The sequence below is a fragment of the Nycticebus coucang genome, chromosome 9 (assembly GCF_027406575.1).
Source record: "Nycticebus coucang isolate mNycCou1 chromosome 9, mNycCou1.pri, whole genome shotgun sequence".
NCBI classification, from domain to species: domain Eukaryota; kingdom Metazoa; phylum Chordata; class Mammalia; order Primates; family Lorisidae; genus Nycticebus; species Nycticebus coucang.
In genome coordinates, this window is record NC_069788.1 from 105,999,880 (window position 1) to 106,024,267 (window position 24,388).

Here is a 24,388-nt window from a genome sequence, read left to right on the forward strand (position 1 = left end):
ATAATTAAAAGGAATATATCACATAATGTTTACAGCACTGCTTGGTAAACTGCACAATGCCAACGACATTACCTGTAATTATAATTATTATTTGGTGTTTTTCAACAGAGAGCCCCAACCTTCTTTGCCAGCCCTTCTCACATTATTCCCCTATGTGCCCATCACTCAGCAAACTGGGTCACAGATCCCTGAACATCTGATTATTTCCTGAGCATATTCCACCTTATCTCCAGAATGCTGGTGGAAATCATTCTTCAAAACATGATATAAAGTTTTATTTTTCCCCAAAGGACTTTTTAATGACTTAACTGGTCATGATCTCTTTTTCCTCTAAGTCCCCACGGTAGTTTCTACTCAGCTTGGGATGCCTGCCATACTAAACATGGGTTAAAATGCTTTACACTCTTCTTCAACACACTCATTCGATTCTTCAATGGGTGTTGTCAACTACCGTTATAAAAGAAGAGCTACGTCATCCAATCAAAATATAGAAATGAATGAGTGAATGTCATTTCTTATCTTTTCCCTCTGGTTTTTCTCATCAGAGTCTAGTAAGAAAAATAATCACCATCAATAAAATAAGAGTCTGCTCTTCCACAAGGCATGAACTGCTTATAGGCAGGCCCCAAATCTTACTGATACTTAACTACCTATCATTCAGGGAAATACCTAGAAAATGATAGAAGATTTAATATGTGTTTAATAATTGTAAATACTCAGTGAAAAAAGTGCTATGGAGCAAAAAAACACAGAAGACCGATGAATGATAAACTTGCTGTGCAGATGAGAGATAGGGCAAACTTAGCAGACTAGGTACTCCAAGTGAGCTATAATATGAGGAACTAGCAGAAGTCTACCAAAGAGGAGAGATTCTCAACCACGGGAAGCACTATAAGCTAACATTGTAGAGTTTTTAAAGAGCCTCCTGAATATTGAGATTGCTAGGCAAGAACTATACTGGGGGTGGGGGTATTTGTTTGAATGAAATCATCTATTTCATTCAGCAAATGTTTACAGAAACTTGCTCTCTGCCAATCAGTATTTCAGGGACTAGGATACAGCTGTGAGGAAGATGGACAAGGTCTCTGATCTCACAGTTTCTATTCTAGTGGGTTGATAGAATCCATGCACACATAAGAAGCTATCACAGAGATATTCAAACCATGATGAAAAGAAAACAAGGCTATATATTGGAGTGAGACTCCAAGGAGTACATTTTAGACTATGTCATTAAGGAAGGGCTCTAGAGGAGAGGACATCAACATTGAAGCCTGCTATTATGATCAGAAGGAGCGGCATGGGATAACGTGGGTGAAGACATTCTAGAGAGAAGGAACTGATCATGTCAAGGCTCTTTGGTGGGAAGACCAAGGTAGCTAAAGACTATGTTAGGAGATAAAGCAGGAGATAAGCAGGTGCCAGAACACGATGCTAAGGGGCCTTGTTCTCGGTACAGAGGGAATGCCACAGCCTAAACTGGACTTACGTTGTGGGCCATAAGAAGCCCCTGGGGTGGCATGATCACCTTCACTTCCAATGACTGGCTCCAGAGCTGGGTGGAATGTGGGCTGGAGGGGCAAATGAAGCTGAGGAAGGTCTATTAAGGGAGGTTGTTGCAACTTTCTGAGTGACATGGTTGCCCCTGCTGTAGGGATGGAAATGATAGATCTAAGTAAGAATCACTCTTAAGAATCCGTAACCACTCTGTAAGCTTTTGAGGGCAAAGACCATGTTGCAATTTCCACTGCAGTGCCCTGCAATGCTGATCGCAAGTACTCAGTAATTATGCATGCATTTCTTCCACAAACACACTTCTGTTTACCCCCCTTCTTATACTGAAAATTGCAGGAATGCTCCAGAAGCTACGAGGTCATACAGAGTGATCTAATGGGCAGAAGCACTGTATCCGTTTCTTCTGCTCCATCACTTAACACTCGAATGCCATGGGTCAAGTCATTTATGCTTCTATGGTTTTAATTCCATCAGGTAAAAATATGGAACAAACAACAATCATACCACTTGTCCCCCTATGGTACAGGGCTGTGCTGAGGATCAGAAAAGATCATGTGTTTCCCTGAGACTCCATAAAACATTCTACAAATAGTAGTAGTTTTAGAGGGATATATCCACCTGACATCAACCACAAAGGGAAACTCCCTAACTTTGAATACTAATTTCAGATACTGAGAACATATTATGCCTTCCTATAGAAGAGTATAATTGCCCCAATTACACACTACATATTTGCCAAATTGTTAATTTAAAGCAATTATCGAGCACCTAATGTGTACTAGAAAATGTGCTATAAAAGGGATTTAAACATGAAATAGTTGCAAAAAAACCACCTGTCACACCTTCTAGTGTCATATGCTCCTAAGCAGCAGCATGGGACCATCAGACACTTCCTTTCTATGGACAGATTGTCCACTTTTCTCTTCATGACAAACTGTCTTCAGTCAAGAGCTCCTGGGTAGTTAATGGTGTCTTATGAAGATCCTTCAAATGCTCCTCTCATTTAACTCTTGATTAAAAAAGAAAGAAAGCACAGGATCTAAGCCCTTGAACGATTTACACTTCAATTTAATTTCTCCCTTTCTCTTTCCTTTCACTGGATAAAACCTTCCATGTAATTAGGCTCAGAAGCTCTCATCAAACAGTTTGATTGAACTGCAGCACGTTGAGTTTCCCTCCCAGGCTGCTGGGGCAGAGAGAAAGCAGGAGACCATGTGGGGAGTGCGCTCCAGGGAAGGAGTGGGAGCTGTGCTCTGGGCTGCCTTGCTGCTCTCTGAAGCTCCCATGCTGATTTGTTATTCAAGTTCTGCTGGAGGTGATCCCAGTCTCTCCATCCACAGCAAAACAGATGACACCTGGAAAGCCTGAGAACTAATGCCACTGTGCCATAAAAAGAGGACTAAACAGAGAATCTGAAAACTTGTAGGTCAGCCTTAACTTACCCCTCATTTGAAAAGCGTGGTTTGGGAACAATTCTAAAACTCCTGGTCTACTACCAGTTTTTTCATATGAAAAATAAGATGATTGGAAAAGATCTCTAAGGACCTCTTGCAGGTTGAGATGATTCTTCAAATGTAAAGCAGACTTTAATTCCAATGGAAGTGTTTCATCAGAACATTACTAAGGGAAGAGGGGCATCACTCCAGGCTATGATGAGGTTGTGGGTCTATTTCTGAGTTACACATATGGAGTTATACGGTGGAGGGAAATAAAGCATCGCTATCTCAGAATTGTCTGAAGGGGAGTTTGTGGGGTGGGGTGTTTGTTTGTTTGTTTTGAGACAGAGTCTCAGTGTGTCACCCTGGGTAGAGTACCATGGCATCACAGCTCACAGCAACCTCAAACTCCTGGGCCCACGTGATCCTCTGGTCTAAGCCTCCCAAATAGCTGGGACTACAGGTGACTGCCAGGACACCTGGCTAGTTTTTCTATTTTTTTAATAGAGATGAGGTCTCGCTCTTGCTCAAGTTGGTCTGTTGCTCCTAAGCTCAAGCTATCTGCTCGGTTCAGCCTCCCAGAGTGCTAGGATTACAGGTGTGAGTCACTGCAGAGAAAGTTTTAAATGATATCTATTCTAATAAGTCTTTAATAGTGGGATATCAAGACGTACACACAAAATGGTTATCTGGTGTGGAAAAAGCAAGAGAAAGACTTATTCTCTATCCAGGGATTGGCCACAGAAGGCCAGGGCTCTAGCTTTACAATCCTATTCATATAAACGCTGTCCTCTTCTGAGATTATTATTGATGGGTTGACATGAGCCCACTGCACTGATGAAAAGGACACCATGGCAGTAAGAAGTAGGCACGGCGACTCCCCTCACTCGTAATGCACAGTAGGCTTAGTCAGATCTTTACATGCCGGGTAGGAGCTTACTGGGATGCTACTAAGGCCTGTATGCTGCATTGCTGGGGTTTTTTGGTTTGCTTTTTTCTGGCTCGTATTCACCTACATACATATGTAAACACAGATACTCGCTCAAACTAAAAATATGCCATTATTCTTGAACTATCCATTTCATTAATTTTACCAATGTAATTCATGAACTGCTGGCATATGTGTGAAGGACCAAGAATAAAAGATTCAAGGTGGCCTCATGAGGACAGAGAGGTATTTCAGAAATCATCAGCATTTTGCCTGTCAGCTTTACTAGAAAGATGAACACTGAACACGGGCAGACGAAGGTGGCAGGCCTCCTCACCATCATTACTGACAATTCCCTCCCTTGCAGATGAGAAAACCAAAACCAGGAAGATTTGGTTGGTTGTCTAAAATTACAGGTTGAGGAAAAAGTCTATATAGTTCTTGTTAGAAAGTAAATTTCCTGAGAAAAGAGTTTCTTACAGTGAACTAAAAATGAGGAGTGCGGGCCACCAATGGGTTTCCATGTCCATGGGAGGAGAGGGGTGGCTCTCACACTTGGGTCCTTGATTGAACATGTAACCATTCTTTGCCAGAACTGATATGTATTTCCAAAAACCATTGGAAAAGCCTTTCTTATAATGTAACAGGACTTGTGAATATAGGGAAGTCTGTTTTCAGATGCTGTCAGTATCCAGGAACAGGTCTACATTTGCACAGATTACCTGACCTAAAAGTTCAGTAGACACAAAGGACTGACTTGTTAGTAAGGGGAAGAACTTGAGTGAGTCCCTTAACTCTCTGAAGCTCAATTTCTTTTACTAGAAACTCATGATAATAATAATACCTACTTGGAAGGATGGTCAGTAAGGATTAAATGAGTACTGCCTCAACTCTAGGTAGTACTTAACAAAAGTACTTAACATACGTACTTTATACAAGGTGTACTGTTAGCTGTTAAGTTAGAAATAATGCCTGGGCCTCATAATCTATCCTGGCTTTAGGTAGAACATAAAAGGTCCTTTTAAAAATGATCAAGCATTCTTGGGAAAATTCACACCTATTTGGTCCCGTGCACACTATCTGGATGAAAGCACACTTAGAACTTTGAATCAGTCTGTGCAAAAACAAAGTCTGCAAATAAATCGTGTAGTTCTTAATATTCTTAAATTAAAAAGAATTAAAAAATGATCAAGTATTCTACTTGAGCATACCACTTTGAAAATTTATTCTACCATCCAGGTAATATGACATAAATATTTAAATATTAAGAGCACATTCTGGACTCAAACTGCTTGGCTATCCAACCTATTTCTGTCATGTATTACCTACATGACCTTAGGCAAGTGACTCAAATGTCCTTTGCCTCAGAGTCTGCGTCTTTAAAATAGGAAAACAACTTTATCTACTTCATAGGAGAATTAAACTGAACTAAAATCTTTAGAAAAATGCCAGGGACATTGAAAGAATAAAAATAAGATATTACGATAATAATTATTATTAAAGACTAAAGTAGATATTACCAGTCTTGCTAAAGCAGAGGTTTAATTTCTTGGGTTCATTTCATTTAAGAAATTTGAATTAACATGAAGGGACACTTAAAAATGTCCATCCAATTATTCAGAGACAGATCTGTGGAAAAATATACAAAAATTGGCTAATGGAAAAAAATAATAAAACTTTGGCTATCCAAACCATAGGATCCTCTCTTCACCCAAATTGCTCAGGAGGATAAATTCTCACAATAGCTTAAGTGTAACCCTTTAATCATCTGTTCAATTTTTCAAAATAGTCAGAATGCTGCTAAAATTGAGCCCAAGAGTCTGAGAGGGTTTTGCGTTATCTGTAGTCTCGCTATTTTATCATAAGGAACTCTAGGATTTTATTTAAAAAAAGCATCTCAAAGCAATCAGCACTATTCTATTAGTTATCAGTTATAAAGACACCCCCAAGCCTTTGCTGCCTATCCCTGCTTTTTCCACAGTCAGTCTGAGATTTGAGGCCACGAGTTGATTGAACTGCTCAAGTTCTAAAATTTTCACTTTTAAAATTTTGCCTGGAACCATGGAGGCGAAGTCCATCCTAAAGAAACTGGTCAGTTCCTCTTTGCTGTCATTGCTGCTATTAGGAAGATAAGTGCACGGCCAAATCCATGTCCCTGAGGATGTCGTCTACACCTCTACATTTCTGCAGGTCTTCCATGCTCTTCAGAAAATGAGCTTTCTGCACAGCAATTTCTAATTTTTATGTCCCTTGTTTGGGCTGATTATTTCTTCCTCCTTGTTGGAGTCTCTGAAGATAGCAACACTTAGCCTGCCTCCTCCCCCTTTCCCTTCCATGACACCATCAAATAACAAAAGTGCAAAGGAAATAGGTGCTAAGTAAAACAGCGACGCTGGTTCAGTTTAATAGCACACTCTCTTCACCTGCTCTACCCGCTAGCAACCATGGTGGCTCACCCCGAGTTCATTTTCATTCAATATGCCACACAGAAAAGCAGCCTAGGGCGGCGCCTGTGGCTCAGCGGGTAGGGCTCCGGTCCCATATGCCGGAGGTGGCAGGTTCAAACCCAGCCCCGGCCAAAAAAAAAAAAAAACTAAAAAAAAAAAAAAAGAAAAGCAGCCTAAATAGATATCCCCAGTCCTGAAGCATATAATCTGTAAACTACAGGAGCAGACAGATCCTTTCCACTAGTTTCTTATATAGCAAAAACCACAATTTGCAACCAAAGTGTGTAATTATATTCAAATTCTGAAAGACTGACTCAGAAACAGTCAAAATTCATTATTTGGGGAAAAGCCACTTAGGAGTATTCACAGTTATGTTTAATGTTGAGGTGAGGAGAATATTTTGAAACAATAAAGAAGGAAGGGGTGGAACGGTATTTCATAAAGCGTAGCTTGCTGGGATTTTAGAAGTATTATGTTTCTGTAGCCTTTCAATGGCTGGTAAGCAAGAGATCAGGACTGAGGCTGGGGACATGTCTTCAATTCATAACTCGGTTGCAACTTCCAGAGAGGGAGCAATGTTGGGGGAAGACATGGACCATTCCTTTCCTGCTTTCTTTTTTTTTTTTATTGTTGGGGATTCATTGAGGGTACAATAAGCCAGGTTACTCTGATTGCAATTGTTAGGTAAAGTCCCTCTTACAATCATGTCTTTCCTTTCCTGCTTTCTGATGAGGGACATCCCACCAGGACAGAAAGCGTCTCCCTGGCTGGGACCCTGAATCTGAGCACTTTTTCACACTGGGCTCTCCTGTAAACAGACAGCCTTGAGAACACTCCAAGAAACCACCTCATCACACACACAAAGCCAGGCACCTATTAGAAGGGTGCTCATGAAGAATTAATTTTAATAAAAGGCCCAGAGAGTCCAACATGGGTGGATCAGTACCTTCATCAGGCTAAGGAGAGATGCTCTGAAAAAAGACAGGTGGGAGAAAACATCTTGAAGGAGAAGTAGAGGAAAGGAAGGGCAATGGGGTCAGAGTCTTGATGCCTCTAAATGCCCTTGAAGGAGTCCTTACTTTGCCCACCTGGGAAAGTGAACTTTGTTATATCTGATTTCTATGAGTCTGTTGGATGCACTTTCGCAAGGGGCACGACTCCCCCTGCCTTTGGCTCTTATAAACTAGCATCCCGCCTCTTGTGGTATGTGAGAATGGACCATGAGGCATTGCACTCCCTCATTCATTCATCCACTCATTGAATGCCCCTTTTATTCACTATCTCCTTGGGTTGGATTGGGTTCAGGCAGACTGGCAAACATTTGAGTCCTTATGAGGATCTGGACACTGTTGCAGGCGTTTGGAAAGGTAGGCTACCTGCGTTCATCAGAACAGTCCAATAACCCATGCACTCTATTCCCAACAAACGAACATGCTGTGCTTGTTTTCTGTCTGTTTTTTGAGTTGATAGGGACTATGTGGTAGTTCCGGAGTCCCTGCGGGCCACATGAGGCGGTGTAATTGTGTTTGTTCCTGTTTTGTTTTTTTACTTCAAAATAAGATATGTGCAGTGTGCATAGGAATTTGTTCATAATTTTTTTTAAAAACTATACTCTGGCCCTCCAACAGTGTGAGGGACAGTGAACTGGCCCCCTGTTTAAAAAGTTTAAGGACCCCTGTATGTTGATGGACTGTGAAAGACCAGGTGCTTCATAGTTACAACTGGGTTTAAATCCTGCTTTTACCATCCTATCACTTACGTTAAGCCTTAAGCCCCTTAATCTAAGTCTCTGTGTTTTTAATTGTAAAATAGTAGTAACCTTATCAATTTCAAAGGCTATCAAGGATTAAATGAAGTCATAGACAAACAACATGTGGAAGACTGCCTGGCACACAGTAGGTGTGCATTATGTATTGGTCTATGATCCAAGCAAGTCTCACTCAAAACCCTAACTGAAAGTGGAAATAAACCACTTGTTCTTTATACACTCAGTTGCTATACAGCCCCCAGCCCCGATATGGCTAAACACAGCAGAGCATTTTGAACACAAGGCAAAGCTCCTTTCTAGCATTAATAAGGTGTGTTTAAGTGAAAGCTGCGTTCTCCCTGTCTCAGCGGGACTCTGTGCCGAAGCTGGATCGTGGGCTTTATAGCATCACACTGTGCCATTCTCACACATTATGCTGCTCCTCTCTGAGGGGAAAAGAGAAAACCTGGCTCATGGCTTTGGCATAAGTTATTGTGATCGTCAAGAAAATAGACCTATAAAATACTGGCAGGCTTGTAGAACTCAGATAGGTTTAAGATGCACCGTGGTGTCTTTAAAGACATACGAATCAGAGAATCGTGCACTCCTAGTGCTGGAAAACATTTGGAGAGAGCATCTCACTCAACCATCTCATTGTACCAATGAGAAAGAAATAAAAAATAAAGTTTCCCCAGCTATAGTCTCAAGACACAGACACACACGCTGTACGCTGTGCAGAAAACTACAGGTAAAAGGAAGAAGGTGGATAAGAAAGTTAAGATATCCCACAGAACAGCCCCAAATTAAAACACAATAAAAAAGCCATAATCCAAAGTTCCAGAGCTCAGGGAGAAAATTAGGAGTAAAATCTATGACTTGGCCCCATGTCTTCTGATGAGAATTTTGGTTTTAAATTCAGCCTCTACAAAGTGAACCCTAAGAGTTTCAGCATCGTAACTTGTCCCAGTCTGTCAATCATCTTTGAGCCCTGATAAGTAAAGGTATAAGAAATTACATTAAAAGAAGTTTGCTATTTTTGGATCGGAGGGTAGTTTTCCTAAAATGACCTATATTTTCCTAGCATAAACCAGATTAAATTTTTAGTTTTCAATCAACATATAGGAACGCTGGAAGCTTACTACAAATGCAATACGATTCGGAATTTCCAAAGTGGTCTCAGAATATTTCTTGGAGGGCTCGCTGTTTTCACTTCTCTAACTCTCTGAGCTCCTAAATAGATGGCTTGTTATAATTTGTTATCCCAGACAAACATTTGACTGACATAGATTTCTACTTCAGGAGACAGTTGCCAAAGTCACAAGCTGTCTTCTAGTGCCATAAACAAGAAAATACACTTAAGGTTTCATTATCTGCATTTACCCAGAGTAGTGGTAGGTAAAGAAGCAACCTCTTAGAGGCAAAAGTGTTGCCATCAATAGGGAAATGAGGAGAAATCGTAGATGCATGCTCTTTACACTCAACCCTGAAGCTTGACTTTGTGCAAGGAATTCAAAGGGGGCAGCAATACCAAGAAATATGTCTCATAAAATATTTAACCTGTGCACAGTAGTTAGCAACGTACAAAGCACAACTCTGTAATCTCCCATACAATCCTGTGAGATACACACACACAGACACACACACAATAAATATTATTACAGTTCCCAGTCTAAAGATGAAGAAATTGAGCACCAGTCAAACCAAATGACGTTCCAGGCTCACGCCATCTCTAAGGGACAGAACAAAGATTGAGATCTATTTCCTCCAACTCTGAATTCCTTGTTTGATCCTCACTCTCCACCTAACACCACACTGCCCACTAGAACTTTTTAATATTATTCACCTGTTATCATCATCAACGCACATTCTCATATTTTTTCCCTGCAAAAGTGTCTGAACATAGAAACAAACAAACAAAAATGCATTCCATGTCCCCCTAAGAGTTTAATGTCTTGCTTGGGATTTAAAACAAGCAGGGCTTTATAAAGGACAACGCTTTTTCTCGATCATCTCACCAAGCATCACAAGCTACCTCAGATATATAAATATATCAAGATGAACTTTCAAAAAATAAAAATCCAACAACAAAATTATAAAACGACCAATTTTTAAAAAGGATATATTCTTCAGCTGGCAGAAAATGTAGTCACTTAGTTAGCCTCTTTTTTTTTTTTTTTAAAGACAGAGTCTCACTATGTCACCCTCAGTGGAGTGCTGTGGCATCACAGCTCACAGCAACCTCCAGCTCTTGGGCTTAGGTGATTCTCTTGCCTGAGCCTCCAGGTGTAGAGCTTTTTTTTTTCTTTTTCACTGCAGGAGGAACTATGTAAGAGTGGGTGGCGTGCATCTGAAGAAAGGGAAAGAGTGAGCACATGTAGTTCATAAAAGAAGTGGGTGCTCCAGGTGGAGGGCCTGGCTCAGAGGAGCACGTCAAAGCAGAGAAAGGCTCAGTGTGTGGACTTTAGAATCATGCTGCAGAGCATGTGCCCACAGTCAGGCAAATTAATGCCCGCAGTCAGACCAGGCATGTTATGGTCTGGGCTCAGTCACAGAGGATAAAGAGAGAAGAAAGAAAAGGTAAGTTTTAACTAAACTAACCACTGTCACATCTCTCACGAATCTGCACAGATTTGTTTCCTCTTGAGGCAAAGTCTTATCCATTCTGTGAATCCCTTCCATTGTCACTGAGGTTTCATTTTTCCATTATGGAAGTCTGCATCTTGCCGGGATTCCCTGGATAGCACAGCTTTGCATCTTTCCCAGTGACTAGATCCAGGGGGAGGAAGAGGAGTGTGACAGGCTGAATTGTGTCCCCTCAAAATTCATACGCGGAAGCCTTAATTCCAGATATCTCAGAATGTGAGTATATGTGGAGATAGGGCCTTTAAAGGGACAATTAAGTTAAAATGAGGCTTTTAGGGTGTGTGTGTGGGTATTAATCTAATCTGAGGGGTATCCTTACAAGATGGGAAAATTTAGACAGACACAGACACTAGGGGTGAATGGACAAAGAAGCAAATGTATGGAGACACAGAAAGAAAAGGCCATCTGCAAGCCAAGGACAGAGGTCTCCAAAGAAACCAAACTGAAACTTGCTGATCCTTTGATCTTAGACTTTTGTCCTCCAGGGTTCTGAAAAAATAAAGTTCTGTTGTGCACACCACCTGGTCTGTCCTAGGAAAGTAACTTAAAAGGGGAAGCATGAGTGAGTTCAAGTTTGTCTTCAGAGATTTGCCTCCCAGGTCACTTGAGGTCCTACCATATGTGATCTCATCCCATCTTTCTAGAATATAGCAGCCCTCACCTCTACCCCACGCAATGATCTACGTTAAAAGTACAGAAGAAATTTACACCAGGACAGCATCATTGTCCCATGGTGGTCTTTCAAAAACAAGTTCATCTCCAAACCCACCAATTGCCAGGAAATTTTAGAGAGGAAAGACAATGCATTTAGCAGAGAGAATGGAGAAACCAATTTAATTAATTCATTGCCAAGGCCAAAGACATATAAATCTTACCATTTTACCTGTCAACCAACACCATGAATTATTCAGCTCACTGAATCTCAAGAAGGAAAGCCGAGAGAAAGCGGTTAGAAAGCAGCTGGCTGAGCAGAAGGCTGTGCTCAACAGATTAAAAGAAAGCAAGCCTGTGGCTAGAAGAACTTGAGTGGCAGGTCTCCGTGACAATGAATGAATAAAGAAAGATGCCCGGCTCCTGTGTCACCAGGGGGCCCCTATGACAACTTCTACTAAGATGGTTTGAATAGGACTTATGTGGCGCCAACCTGAACAAACACACCTTGGTTTCTGAGCAAGAGACCTCTCAGTAAATACATTGTGATGTGTTCCCCTTTAAAATTGAGCTTAGAGAGTTCTGTCCTCAGTGAGTTCCTCCAAAGTCTAAAGAGTCAGGAAAGTCTGGTATTTTGTGGAGGATAAAATGTATGGTACATAGGGCTGGGTGTGGTAGCTTCCATCTCTATTAAAAAGGAAAAAATTGGCTGGGCACATTGGCATAGGCCTGGAGTCCTGCTACAGCTGCTTGGAAGGCTGAAGCAGGAGGATTGCTTGTGCCTGGGAATTTAAGCTTGTAGTGAGCTAAGATGACCACTGCCCTCTAGTCCAAGTGATACAGACTGTCCCTAAATAAGTAAATGAATGAATGAATGAATACTATTATAGAGAACATAGAATCCTTAGAGAAATTTGTTTCTGAACTACAAATATTAAAACATTTCTCAGAAAGATATATGATAGAGATCTTAAAGGTGAGAGAGAGAGGGAAAAAAAGAAGAAAAGATATACAAACTCTCTTAGGGTTGACAAGCAGATGTACTATTTATATGTCCTCTATCTCTAAACTGTCTAATGTCTTGATAAACATGATATTTAAGTATATAAATACAGCTGAGAATGAAAAAGAATCTCAAGGGAGAGAGGGGTATCTTGAATAGCAGAAGAATGTAAGTCTGCATTTTATAAAAAATATTTAGATTTTATATTAATCAGTGTGGCTTGGTATTTGGATACTCACTCACTCCCTGCACTTTTTAAAATACAGACACTCTAATTTTTCATAGTAATCGATACCTCTGAAATTATCCCTAGCTGAACCTCACGTCTTATTTAGTTTCGTATCCTTAGCAACAGCACACAGCCTGGCACATGGTTAGAGCTTTAAAAATGGTTGACTGAATTATTGTTGGACAGAAGAGAGCAGAAGGAGGTGTGAGGATCCTAGGAGAACACTGGGGATAAGCCTACTACATTCACATTAAGAAGAGGGTTAATTCTATCCTGAAACACAAGCCTAATCTGAGACTGTCTGGGGCACCCCAAATAGGTTCTTCATCTCCCCAATTCGCAAAGGACTTCAGCATCCTCTAATCTGCCCAGGGATCAAGACTTTAGGCAAATCTATAACAATCAGTTTTCTAGAGACTGGACCCAAACCAAGCACTAATAAAAGAGAGAGTAAAAGGCTAGTTCTTTGGAGTATTTCTGTGTCTTACATCTGTCTTAGTGTGAATCCCACTGTAGGGTCAGTGGAGAGAGGGAAACGTGGGCAACAACTGCTTAACAGCAGCTCTGAGGACTTGGGCTTCCCAGAAAATGGGCAAGGGGAGCCAGTGTAGTTAAAAAACAAAATTCTCTCGAGTCCAAAGAAGGTTCTTGGACTCAGGACTCTAGTTTTGTTTTATACCAAAAGGAAGGGCTTTTATTTCTTCCTAGACAATAGAGAATGCCGCCTTTAAGTCTGAAATCAGGTTGGCAGCAAACCATCATATAACCACCATCAGTCTCACAATGCTCCACCTCCTACCACCTCCACCCAGAAGACTTTTTAAAACAATTGCTGGACTAGGGGAAGGCAAGTGTATTCCAAGCAAGAATGAGAGGCACATTAGCAAAGCTCTGTGGGGTCTTCTGGTCCTTTTAGTTAGAGATGCAAAAGGTCACAGCTTGGAGGTGGGATGGGAGCCAGAGGTTGGGGCATTTTGTTGAGTGCTGCTTCTCTTCATTTCAAGCTCCAAAACATTAGTTAAATATGCAAGGAGCCTACTTAATATAGATGCTTTCATTTTCCAAGCCCAAATCAACGGGCTGGGAATTCGGGATTGAAAGAGGATTCTGAAGAGTTGAATTCATGAGCTTTCTTATCTCAGCCATGACAGACCCTGAAATCCACCGCACTCTACAGCTCTGGTGGACCTGGGGGGCTTTTCTGGGGTCTCTGGCCATTTACTCACTTTCTTCTTCTTTTCCATCACATTGAATCTTATCAGAGGTAGGTTAATGAGAAATCAAACTGGGAGCCAGTCAAAAAGATTTAGAGAAGTCTGAGCAACTGATCCTTGAGGAAATGAAATAACAGAGAAGAATCATGTTTAACCTGTGCAAGCCTCAACCTCTTTAGCTGAGAAAAAGGAAAGGAGAGAAGGGGGGGAAGGGGAGGGGAAGAGAACGGAGGGGAGGGAGGGGAGAGGAGAGGAGGAGGAGACACCTAGGAACCACAGCCAAGTACTGCTCTGCAAATTCCATCACTTAATAGTAGCTGCTTTTAACTGTTTACATCCTGAACAGAAAACATCAAGACCCTGCCAGCCTATAACCTCCACCTAATACATAATCTTCCTCTCCTGGCTGATCATTTACACTAATTAACAAAGTTTAGCTAATCATCGCTGAGCGTTTCAAAGTTTAATTATGGCTATTAGTAATAGTCTGTCTGGCTTCCCCCACCTCCCACTCCCTTCCTTTCCTTTCCCACCCCACTCCCCCAATCCTCCTCCTTAGGAGCTAACAGTCTCCCTCTCAGTGGGATTGCTTTGTTGTGGCTGTGTTCCCTCTTCTAGTCTTCTCCTAAATTTTTTTTTCTTCCTTTATTCCCTTCCCTCCCTCCCTTCCTTCCTTCCTTCTTTCCTTCCTTCCTTCCCTCCCTCCCTCCCCCCTCTATCTTCTTTTTCAGAAAGCCAGCACCAGATTCTGCAAGAGTCAGAGAAAACAGCAGCTAGATCAAGATCAAGCACTCCCTCCTTTCCAGCATCCTCCACCAACCCAGCAAGCTATGAGATGCTTGACAACTCCATCAAATAAAATTTAAAGAGAGGGCCAAAAAGCTCCAGAGTGTGCAGTGGCATTTTCTCAATGTGCCTCCACTTCCCACTACACAGCAGAAGCCCACAGCTAGGAGGCAGTGGAAAGAAACAACTTTCTGGAGGGGGTCTGGATGGCATAGGTTTCAAAGTAGGAGCTAGGGCAGGCAGCTCCTAGTGGGGTTCACACTCGCATTGCCTGGAGGGCTCCTGCAGTTGGTCTCCTGGTCTCTCTGGACTTCCTATTCTCCTCACCATCTGAGTGCAGTGCATAGTAAATAAATAAGGAAGCTCCCTCCTTTAGAAGGGAGTTTACTACAGCAAGCTCCTACCTTAGTCACAGACATTGCCCTTTTAGATTCAGCATGCTGAGAGCTGAAAATATTTTTAAGAACATAGATCTCTCCCTTCAGTAAAGGAGGGTTGTTTGGAGCAAAACATACCATACCTGTATTATGTGAACAAACACATCCATCCCTATCAACTTCAATCGAAACATTTGCAATAAATGGTGGGATCAAAGTTACTGTAATTTACACCTGCGTAAATTATAAATGGACTTAACCTTATCTTACATAATGCTTCCTCTCTGGTAGTTAGCAATACGAGACGTCCAGTTCTGGCCACGGCTTCTCTTTCCACCAGACATGTGGGCAGACATAAAGCTGCCAAAATGAACAATAATGGTCCCTGGTCGTTACTTATATTTTCTGCCGTCTTATACTCAGCTACTCTTCCCTGACCTTTACCACTTGGGCTCCTTTACAGCTGTTCAATCAACTTCAGGCTGAAGACGTAAGAATTCCTGCTGCCGGCTGCTTCCCCCAGGACTCGCTCCGGAACAAGACCAGAGAAAGGAAGGGTGAAAGCAAGGTGAATGAATGATTTCTCAAAGTGCAGCATCGAGACTTGTATAACAAGTTGGCTGCCTTCACAGGGGGCGTGAGAGTGGAAGGTTGCAAGGGCGAGAGTGTGGTGTTTGCACAGCCATGAATGAGAGAGCTACGGAAAGGAGACGCTTTAGAGAAAAGTAAGGGCTGCTGGTGGAAACATTAGCCTTGTAAGAGAAAGTGGAAATGTGCTTCCTTCGTGGGCATGCGATGATGCTTTCCATCATTTTAAATTAAATTCTGGAATTCTCTTCCCACCCTTAACACTACCTAAAAGGCAAGTGAGTTCAGGAATGACTATGCCCCATTAAAAGGATAAAGAGCAGAGACCCACCGTGCCCTCCTCGAAGGGAGACAGGGGAGCGATAGATAGAAATGGGCCCTGAGTGGAGCTTGCTGCCATGGAAATGGTGCTCGAGCTGAGAGTGAGACCCCGGTGAGGAGGAGGAAGAGGAGGAGGAGGAGGAAGCTAGATGAGAGGAGCTCCACACAGAGCTGACGATACATCCCCAGAAGAGTGACCAGATCCCCAGCGTCCAGGCCGGCCGGCGAGGAGGGCTCCGTCTTGCGTGGATTCTCAGGTGCATGGTCAACGCACGGGACCACTACAGATGGGCAGTTTAAATTCCAGCCAGGGAGGAATAATTAAGTTCATGATGCCCAAGGGCCCATCATAGCAGGAGGAAGAGTTACCCGAATTTTGGGAAGAGGAAAGCAATCAGCTCTTTCAAGACAATGACGAGTCAGTTAACAGGAGAGGGGGAAAAGATAATACTTAAAAAAAAAAAAAAAAAGGCAAAAAGCAAAGCCCTTCTTTCCCCAGATTGAAATTTAGAACGCCAGAGTCCACCCAGGTAAAGCAAACCTCCCAGGGAGCCACGGCATGTCACACGTGTCGGGGAGGACCGGCGCGGCTTCCTCCTGATGCCCGGGCGCCTCCAGGCTGATGACTTAACTGTACACTCCGGGAAGCCACAGAGAAAGGTGGAAACGAAAGAAGAGGAGGCGGCAGCAGGAGACCCAAGTAGGTTCAGGTTAGTTTATTCCAACATCCAAGGAGTTTGGACATTTGTTTTTTTCCTGTTTCCACTTCCATGAGATGCAATGCAGAACTGCCAGGCAAAGGGAGGCTGCAGGTGGAAGAGTTGTTCTCGCGTTCCTGGAGTATCGGTGGAAGGCGCCGAGGCTGTTAACCCTGAGCTTTCTGGAAAAGCGCCACGGAGCAGCCGCCTGCTTCCCGGGTTTCCCAACTAGATGCAAAGCAGCAGCAGCAGCGGCAGCAGCAGCAGAATTAAGAGAACGAGAAGGTCCAGAGAGAAAGAGGAGAGGAGGAGGAACCCAGAGCGGAGCAGCCACTAAAACCAACCCGGCACGGGGAGGAGGGCGGTGGGTGGGCGAAATCGGGGAGAGCTCGAGAGGAGGTGCCTGGCAGGCCGCAGAGGTGGCCAGAGGCTAGCGGGCGCCTGCGAAGAGCGCAGAACCGGGAAGCACAGGTGAAGTGAAGCGAGGAGTTGGGGAGCCAGATTCACAAATAGGCAAGTCATATGCAAATCGCGCACTCCCGAGAGCAAATCAGTGCAGCCCGAGCGCTCTGCCGAGGGACTGGCTGGCTCCCGAGGAAGGAGGGGCCGGGAGCCACCCGGAATCCCGGCCCTCCCCATTCAAGCACACGCTCGTATACACCCGCGCGAGCCTCCCCGCCGCACACCCTCCTCCTGCCCCGGCTGCCCCCGGGCTGCGCGCGCGCGCGTGAGGGCGACGGACAGACTGACAGACGCTGCGCCTTCTCTATCACCCTGTGCCCCTTCCTCTCTCGGGCACGCTAAACCTAATGATCAAGGCACCTTTTACAGTTTGGGACAAACTAAAGGCGGCGGTAAAGCCAAAGTAGCTCCAAATAGATGTAAAAATAAACCCCTTGAGTCAGCGGAAGCCCTGGAGCTGCTGCACGCGGTCGTGCCGCACGCTCGCTCCTGTCCGCCTGGCGGTGGCTCAGTTGGCTGCTCTCAGAGCTGGCTCTACCAGGGTTCAGGTGCTCAGGGCCACACCCACTGGGCGAATGGAGGGAATCTGCATCCTGGCTCTCAAAAAGTGAAGGTGGACGGGGCGGCCCGGAAACTCCGGGGTCAAGGGCTCAGTGGTTGGCTGCCCTTCCAGAATGTGGCTTCCAGCCCGGGTGGACAGGACCTTCTTGGAATTTGAAACTCAGGTAGTTGGCGCCGCCTCCGCTGGCTTCTGGTTGAAGAACTTGAGAAGCCGGGAGGGCCCAGTCTGCAGACCAAAGCGGAGTGGAGGGGCTGCCTAGTGGGGGTGAAATCCCCTGGGCGCGGAACCCCAGAGAGAGGATGGTGGTGTTCACATCCAGGCTGACCTTACAGAGTAGACCCGGAGGGGCAGCACCTGTCCTGCTGCGGCCATCTGTGACTCCAGAAGGGGGCTGACCCAGGGCTCTGCCAAGGAATATTCTGGATCAGCAGCCCCCACTCCTCCGTTTATGGGCAGGAGGGGCAAACCCAACCGGCGGCTCTTCCGTGTCAGGCCGGTTTCCACCTAGGACCTGCTCGCTTTGCCTCCCTCCTACTCACTGTCTGGGTTAAAAAGCCCCTTACATTGGGGCTGGGGGAATGAATAATTCTGCTGGTTACATTGTACCCTATGTATTGTATTTGGTGGCTTTTTTTTTTAAGGAGTTTATAGCACCTATTATACACTCCTGCTCTCATTTCAAACCCCCTGAGGATAAAGAACAGGGATTAAAGCAGTCCTAGCCATCCTCAAGACACCCCAGGGAGATGCTGGGAAGTTAGCAAGTCTCTCTAACAGACAGAGATACCAACCCTACAGGTGGGTTGTCTTCAAGGTCAAATATCAATTCCATGTCAGAATGTATGGTAGTGATTTGGTATTCTCACCCAAAACCGGTATTCTACAAAAGCACCCAGCCACCCATAGTACATGGCACAGAGAATCATTCGGACTGCTCTGGCTCCGCATAGGTGTGATGCTAGACCCACAGGCTCCCAGAAAGTGTCTCTTCAATGAAGTTGTCCATGCCTTTGGGTGTGCCCATAAACACAATGTTTTACATCAATGACATGCACTTAGGAACCCCGCAGCAAGGGAGAAGTGTGGTTTACAGATACTCAGTTTAGACTTTCCTCTGTAAAGTATGGAGAATGCCTCCCTTGTGAGTTTGCTGGGGTGTTTAAAGGAGACAATATACAGCATCAGACATAGCACCCGACAAACAGTGATGGTAATCTTTGTTCACCACAAAAATAAGCTGAAGGTTATGTATGCAGTTAGGGTCTTACACTATTATTAGCAGAAAAGACAAAAATAATTTAATATTCTAAATACTTATGGTAATAGTCATTCAATCTAATCATTCCTGGACTTAGCCCCCCAGGTGAATTCTGAACTGATATTCTCTGATTCTATGTCACAGCCTTAAGGAGACCTGGAGGACTGGGCTTATGTCTAATTCTTTAGCTCCACGTCCTTCCAAATGCCCTCTCTACTATTCTCTAGTCCAGGGTCCTCAAACTGCGGCCCGTGGGCCACATGAGGCCGTGTGATTGTCTTTGTTCCCGTTTTGTTTTTTTACTTCAAAATAAGATATGTGCAGAGTGCATAGGAATTTGTTCATAGTTTTGTTTTTTTTTTTAAACTATAGTGAACTGGGACAGTGAACTGGCCCCCTGTTTAAAAAGTTTGAGGACGCCTGGTCTAGTCTCTCAGACCATCTTTCTGCTCTTTGAATGTGCCAAATTTTCTCCCAGCCCAAGGTCTTCCTCTTGTCTGAATGCTTTTCCCCAAGTCTTCTGATTGGTGTATTTCAAATGTCACCTCCTAGACCTCCTCTGAAGTTGACCACTACTCCTGAAAGGCATTCTCTCCCATTACCCTGAATTATTTCCTTTACAATACTGTTCACTTTCTGAAATTATTTTAGCTCTGTATTTGTTCATAGTCTGTTTCCTTACAAAAGATCATAAGCACCCTGAAGGCTGAGCCTTTGTCTTGTCCTCCCCTATATCCCGTATGCATGGAATGATGGGTAGCATGGTAAATATTTGCTGAATGAATGAATCCCATGAATCAATTGCCAATCTCATACTCATATGTTCTTACTTCCTATACCATTAGTTTTGCTGATTCCTTTGCCTGATTGATCATCAGAGACAAGCTTTCCAGAATCGATAAGCTGACCACCTCTCTACTTAATACCTTCTTTTCTGAATTGGTACTGAGTGTTGGAGACTCTGTTTTGACTTCATTCTAAGGTCAGGTAGGGAGCTAAGACGGACCTTCCAATTAATTCTCTGCCAGGCAATAAAGTGAAAATAAATCCTTAATGCAGTACAAAATCTGGGAATGCTGCTGGTGCATCACAGCTGGAACTATTCATTTCATTTGTCATTCTTATAATTTATTTATTTGCTTTCTGCAAAATGTCAAAAGTAGTAATTGTGAATTTCAGTAGGCTGATTCCATTTGGGAACATGGTTGAATAGTGAGAAGACTTTTCAGAGGACAAATGTGAGACCAGCTAATTTGACTAATTTCACTCAAAGGGAAAACCCACGGTTATCCTGATAAAATGGACATCTTTCTTCAATGTAACACATTGTTATTTTTTCATGTTTCCTGTCTTTCCTATCCCTCCCTCTACTCAACATCGTCCTGCTTAGACTTCTTTTCTGGTTTCCATTCTTCTCAGGTCCATCATTTTATAGTAGGCTGACATGGTAAATACACTTTTTAAGATTTTTAGCTCCAGTAAGACCATCTAAATACTGCCTGCAGGAAGAATTCCAGCTGAAGGATTTGCCATCCCTCCTCTCACCATCAAAAGCTCCCCTCTTTCCTCCTGAGTTGGAACCTCTCTCGGGCATCCCTTTACAGGGAATACTTAGGAATCAAGTGCACAGCTACAGGAAGAACAGGAAGAGTCCACTTTTAAGATATAAAAGAAATAGATTTAGAAATGTTATCTGTGCTCACCCAAATTTAAAGTTGAAAAGTATAAATAATTTCATGGGAACAACCACACTTAGCTCTCTTGTATAAACCCCCACATAATCCTAACCATACTCTTTGGATCCTTAAATTTCTAAATGGAATGCAGTTAAAACAAATTAAAAAATGAAATATCCTCTTTTTCTTCAGACTTCATGGTTTGGCTTTCTAGACTTCCTCTCCCTGGTTTTTTCATGCTCCCCTAACTGCATCCCACAGGAGAATGCCCCACGGTAAAGTATGAGCATCTTTACCCATCTGACCCTTTGTCTTGTTTGGGTCTGCGCCTCAGCTATAAGGTAGTGTGAGGGAATCTTGTGGCTTCTCATCTAAGCCTGGCGATGGTACTAAAATGTGCCAGGCATCAGGATCCTAGTGGAAAGTTGCCCTGTCTGCTGTCTTGTCTCTCACAATGCTGCACAGTCTGTCTCTGCTCAGGCCTCTTCTCATTTGTATAGACTCTGACTTGCCAGCAGGAGATACCTGTCAAGTTGTTCTTTGCACGCACATCTACGATGACTGCGCAGACACAGGAAGCCCAGAAAGCATCAGAGCAGCCAGTGTCTGTGTGAGACCGAAGCTCGCTCTTAGGGGAGGATCATCTTTTTCCAAAAATAAAGAGTAGAAATCCTTATTTTCTTTCCTATATGGTACTCTAAAAGGCAATTTAGGGAGAGAAAAACAACACACACACACACACACACACACACACATCCAAGTAACAACTAAACTCTCATAATGCAAAATGAAATAAAATTCCTGAAAAAATATAGGTGACTGTTAAGATGGCTATCAATATATCCAAGAGTTCCAGTGACACCATAAAACACTCCAAGTTTGCTTTATTATGTCAGTAGATTTATTTACAGCCACATAATTCATCCTTCTGCTCATTTAAGAAAGCCATCCTGCAGAAAAACAGACTTTGATTATATTTTCTATTTTGAGATATAAAAGAGAAGCTGCATTCTTTTAGACATCTCACTGCTACATGTATTTGATTAAAAAATAAAAGATTTAGAGAAGGCATATATTATTTCTGTTTCTTTAGCTTATCCTTCTTATAAATATCCATAGTTATTCCCTTGTCCTCCTTGTGGCTGAAACAGGGATATCAAGATTTGGATGTTGAGAAAAATCACTCTAGGAAATCTTCCCAATCTCTTCAGTTTGAACAATGGGGCTGGGATATACACTTCATTAGAACGTTTACACATTTCATTAAGGACAAGAAAAATAAGAAATGTTCCTATGTAAAACTTAGCCTGCTTCCATAGAACTCCAAGTGAAGTTATTTTAATATAGTTTTTTTTTTTGTTTTTTTTTTTTTAACTCAAAGACAGGGGTCAGTTAGTTTCTCATTGAGATATTTGGACATTTATGCCTTGTTAGTTTTCACTAAGCTTACGTTAAATGTAAGATGTCTAAACTTTCCATACTCAGCACTATGAAAATATCTAGTCTTAAAGAATCAAATAACATGAATTATCATTATACAATTATGAAGTGCATACTCTCATTTGCATGGTGTTTACAGGATAAAATATTAAAGCAAGAATTTAGTCAATACTGTTTGTTTGCTTGTTTTTGGAAAGGAAGACTTTATTATGAGCTATTGTAATAGATAGAGGGTCTTACAGTGGAGGAAAGAGATTGAGATTAACTCCCTACAGCAGTGTTTTTCAACCTTTTTTATCTCACACCACACTTGAACCTATAGGTTAAACCTCCACGGCATACTTAAATTATGTTTATCATAAAAAAGAGTTAAAAAAGAATATACTTATTGTTCTTTCGACTTCTTTCAAAAATTAATTAATGATCTTTATAAATGTTCATGGTACACCTAAGATTGTCTGATGACACACCGGTTGAAAAGTCACTGCCCTAGGGGGCACCTTGAGAGGGCCTACAGGTTTGGATTTGGGGCTCCAGTGCTCAAATGCCTCCATTCAAACCCTGGTTCTGTTTGGACACGTAGACATGATCTTAGCTTCTTTACAGTTTAGCTTCTCCGTTTGTGAAATATGAATACTCACACCATCTATCCAATAGATTTGTTGTGAGAATTTAAAGTTAATATATATAAAGTATGTATAAATGGTGCTTGGCACAAAAAAATTGGTTGATCAATTATTATTTCCATTATTATTGTTATCACCACTAAACTCTTTTACTCTAGATGACTCCTTTAAAATTATCCCTGTAGACAATTTTCTCCTCTTGTTTACACAGATCTCCATGGGAGGCAGTAAACATAAAGCTCCCCCTGCAATTCCAAAACACGCACAAGAAAGCCTTCCCTGTGTGTTACATAACTCAGTAGATTCTCTCTACCCATCCTCACATGTTTCTCACAAATATCCCCCAAACAAAGCTCATGCTTGGTCCCAGAGTCAGGTAACATGAGCTATCAAAACTATCATTGTTTTATAATAATTATTTTCCAGAGTAGGCTGGAACTCTCTGGAAGAGCTCTTTGGCAACTTTACTTTCAAATCTCTTTATTTCCTCACTTTCTTCTCTAGGTTGAAAAAGCAAATTCTAATTAGATTTCTTCCTAGAAGATATGCCTTCCAAATCTTTTAATAGTTTTAATCAAATTTATGCAATATTCCATTATCACTCAGCATTTTAAAAATGTTATTGTGACTATACCTCTGAACTGGGTTTACTCAATCTCTCCTTAGAAAGGAACCATGGCTCTGTCCTTCATTTTGGTGCCTCAATTCATTTATTCCATGAAAGCTAAATTTATACAGACTATGGGCAAGGCATTGGATGAAACACAGGAGACAGAGTGATGAAGAAGAGATTTCAGGCCTTAGGCAGTAAACACTCTAGTGGAAAAAAAAAAAGAGTATCTCCTAAGCCAAATTAAACAAATGATAAATCCCATTCAAATGTACAGCATCTGAAATACAATATCATAAGTACTAGAAAAAGATATAAACAAGTACACAGAAGAATAGAGAATGGAAGTAGTCTACTGAAGGGAGGGAAGGAATTATCAGGAAAGATTCATGGATAGACAAGGTGACATGTAAAGTGAGCGTCAAAACACTGGATTTCAAACCTGGGTCCACTGTCTGTGCAACCTTGAGCAAGAAACTTTAAACTCTGTAAGCTGGTTTCTGCAACAGTGTAAGTGTGAATACTCCCCACCTCTTGGGATGGTTTTGAGGGTTTGAGGAGAAGATATATTTTAAAAGAACTTTGTAAATGGATGTTCGCTATTATTGTGGAACTGACCTTGAATGATTTCAAATAGGCAGAGAAAAAGGGAATGCAAAGTAAAAACAGAATCACTGCAGGGTAGAATCATGGGAACGCCCCTAAAGGTGGGAGGGGGTTCACTTGTCACTTAAATTGTTAAAGTTTGGAGAGCTAAAGAATGAGTCAACTTCTTTTTTTTCCATTGCAAAAGATAGATATTTTAGGGGCTAAAGAAAGGCAAAGCAAGGAAAGGAAAGGGAAAAGAAGGAAAGGAACAGGAGAAAAAGGGAAAAGGAGAGAAAAATCACAGGTCTGAAGCCACAATCCTTATCTTTAATGAGTAAGTTGCCATACTCAGAAATGTCAAATAAATACCAAAATGAGTCAAAAAAGTTAAAATGTGGCATAACCAGGCATTTTCTTCTGTTTAATTTATTCCATACGCTTACTTTTCAGAATTAAAATGACAATCAGGACTTATTCATAAGACTATCATTTAATTCTAGAGACCTCCTAGTTTAAGCGTCATCTCACTCAAGTGTCTATCTCACTCACTAATCCATAGAAAGTTTATTATCTAAGATGCAGGCAG

The 24,388-nt window shown here is 42.3% G+C and overlaps 1 protein-coding gene across 18 annotated transcripts in view; it reads right to left on the reverse strand.

The window, feature by feature from the left end:
• Window positions 1-24,388, reverse strand: part of NRXN3 (neurexin 3) — a 1,789,915-nt gene that overhangs the window by 597,961 nt on the left and 1,167,566 nt on the right. For 3 of the 18 annotated variants that reach the window (XM_053602387.1, XM_053602385.1, XM_053602386.1), the window contains exon 1: window positions 15,893-17,107. The exons of the other annotated variants lie outside the window; for them this stretch is intronic. In XM_053602387.1, coding sequence (XP_053458362.1) covers window positions 15,893-16,145 — 253 coding nt within the window. In that variant the 5' untranslated portion in view covers window positions 16,146-17,107. Of the gene's footprint in view, window positions 1-15,892; window positions 17,108-24,388 lie in introns of those variants that run through there. 18 annotated transcript variants of the gene reach the window in all.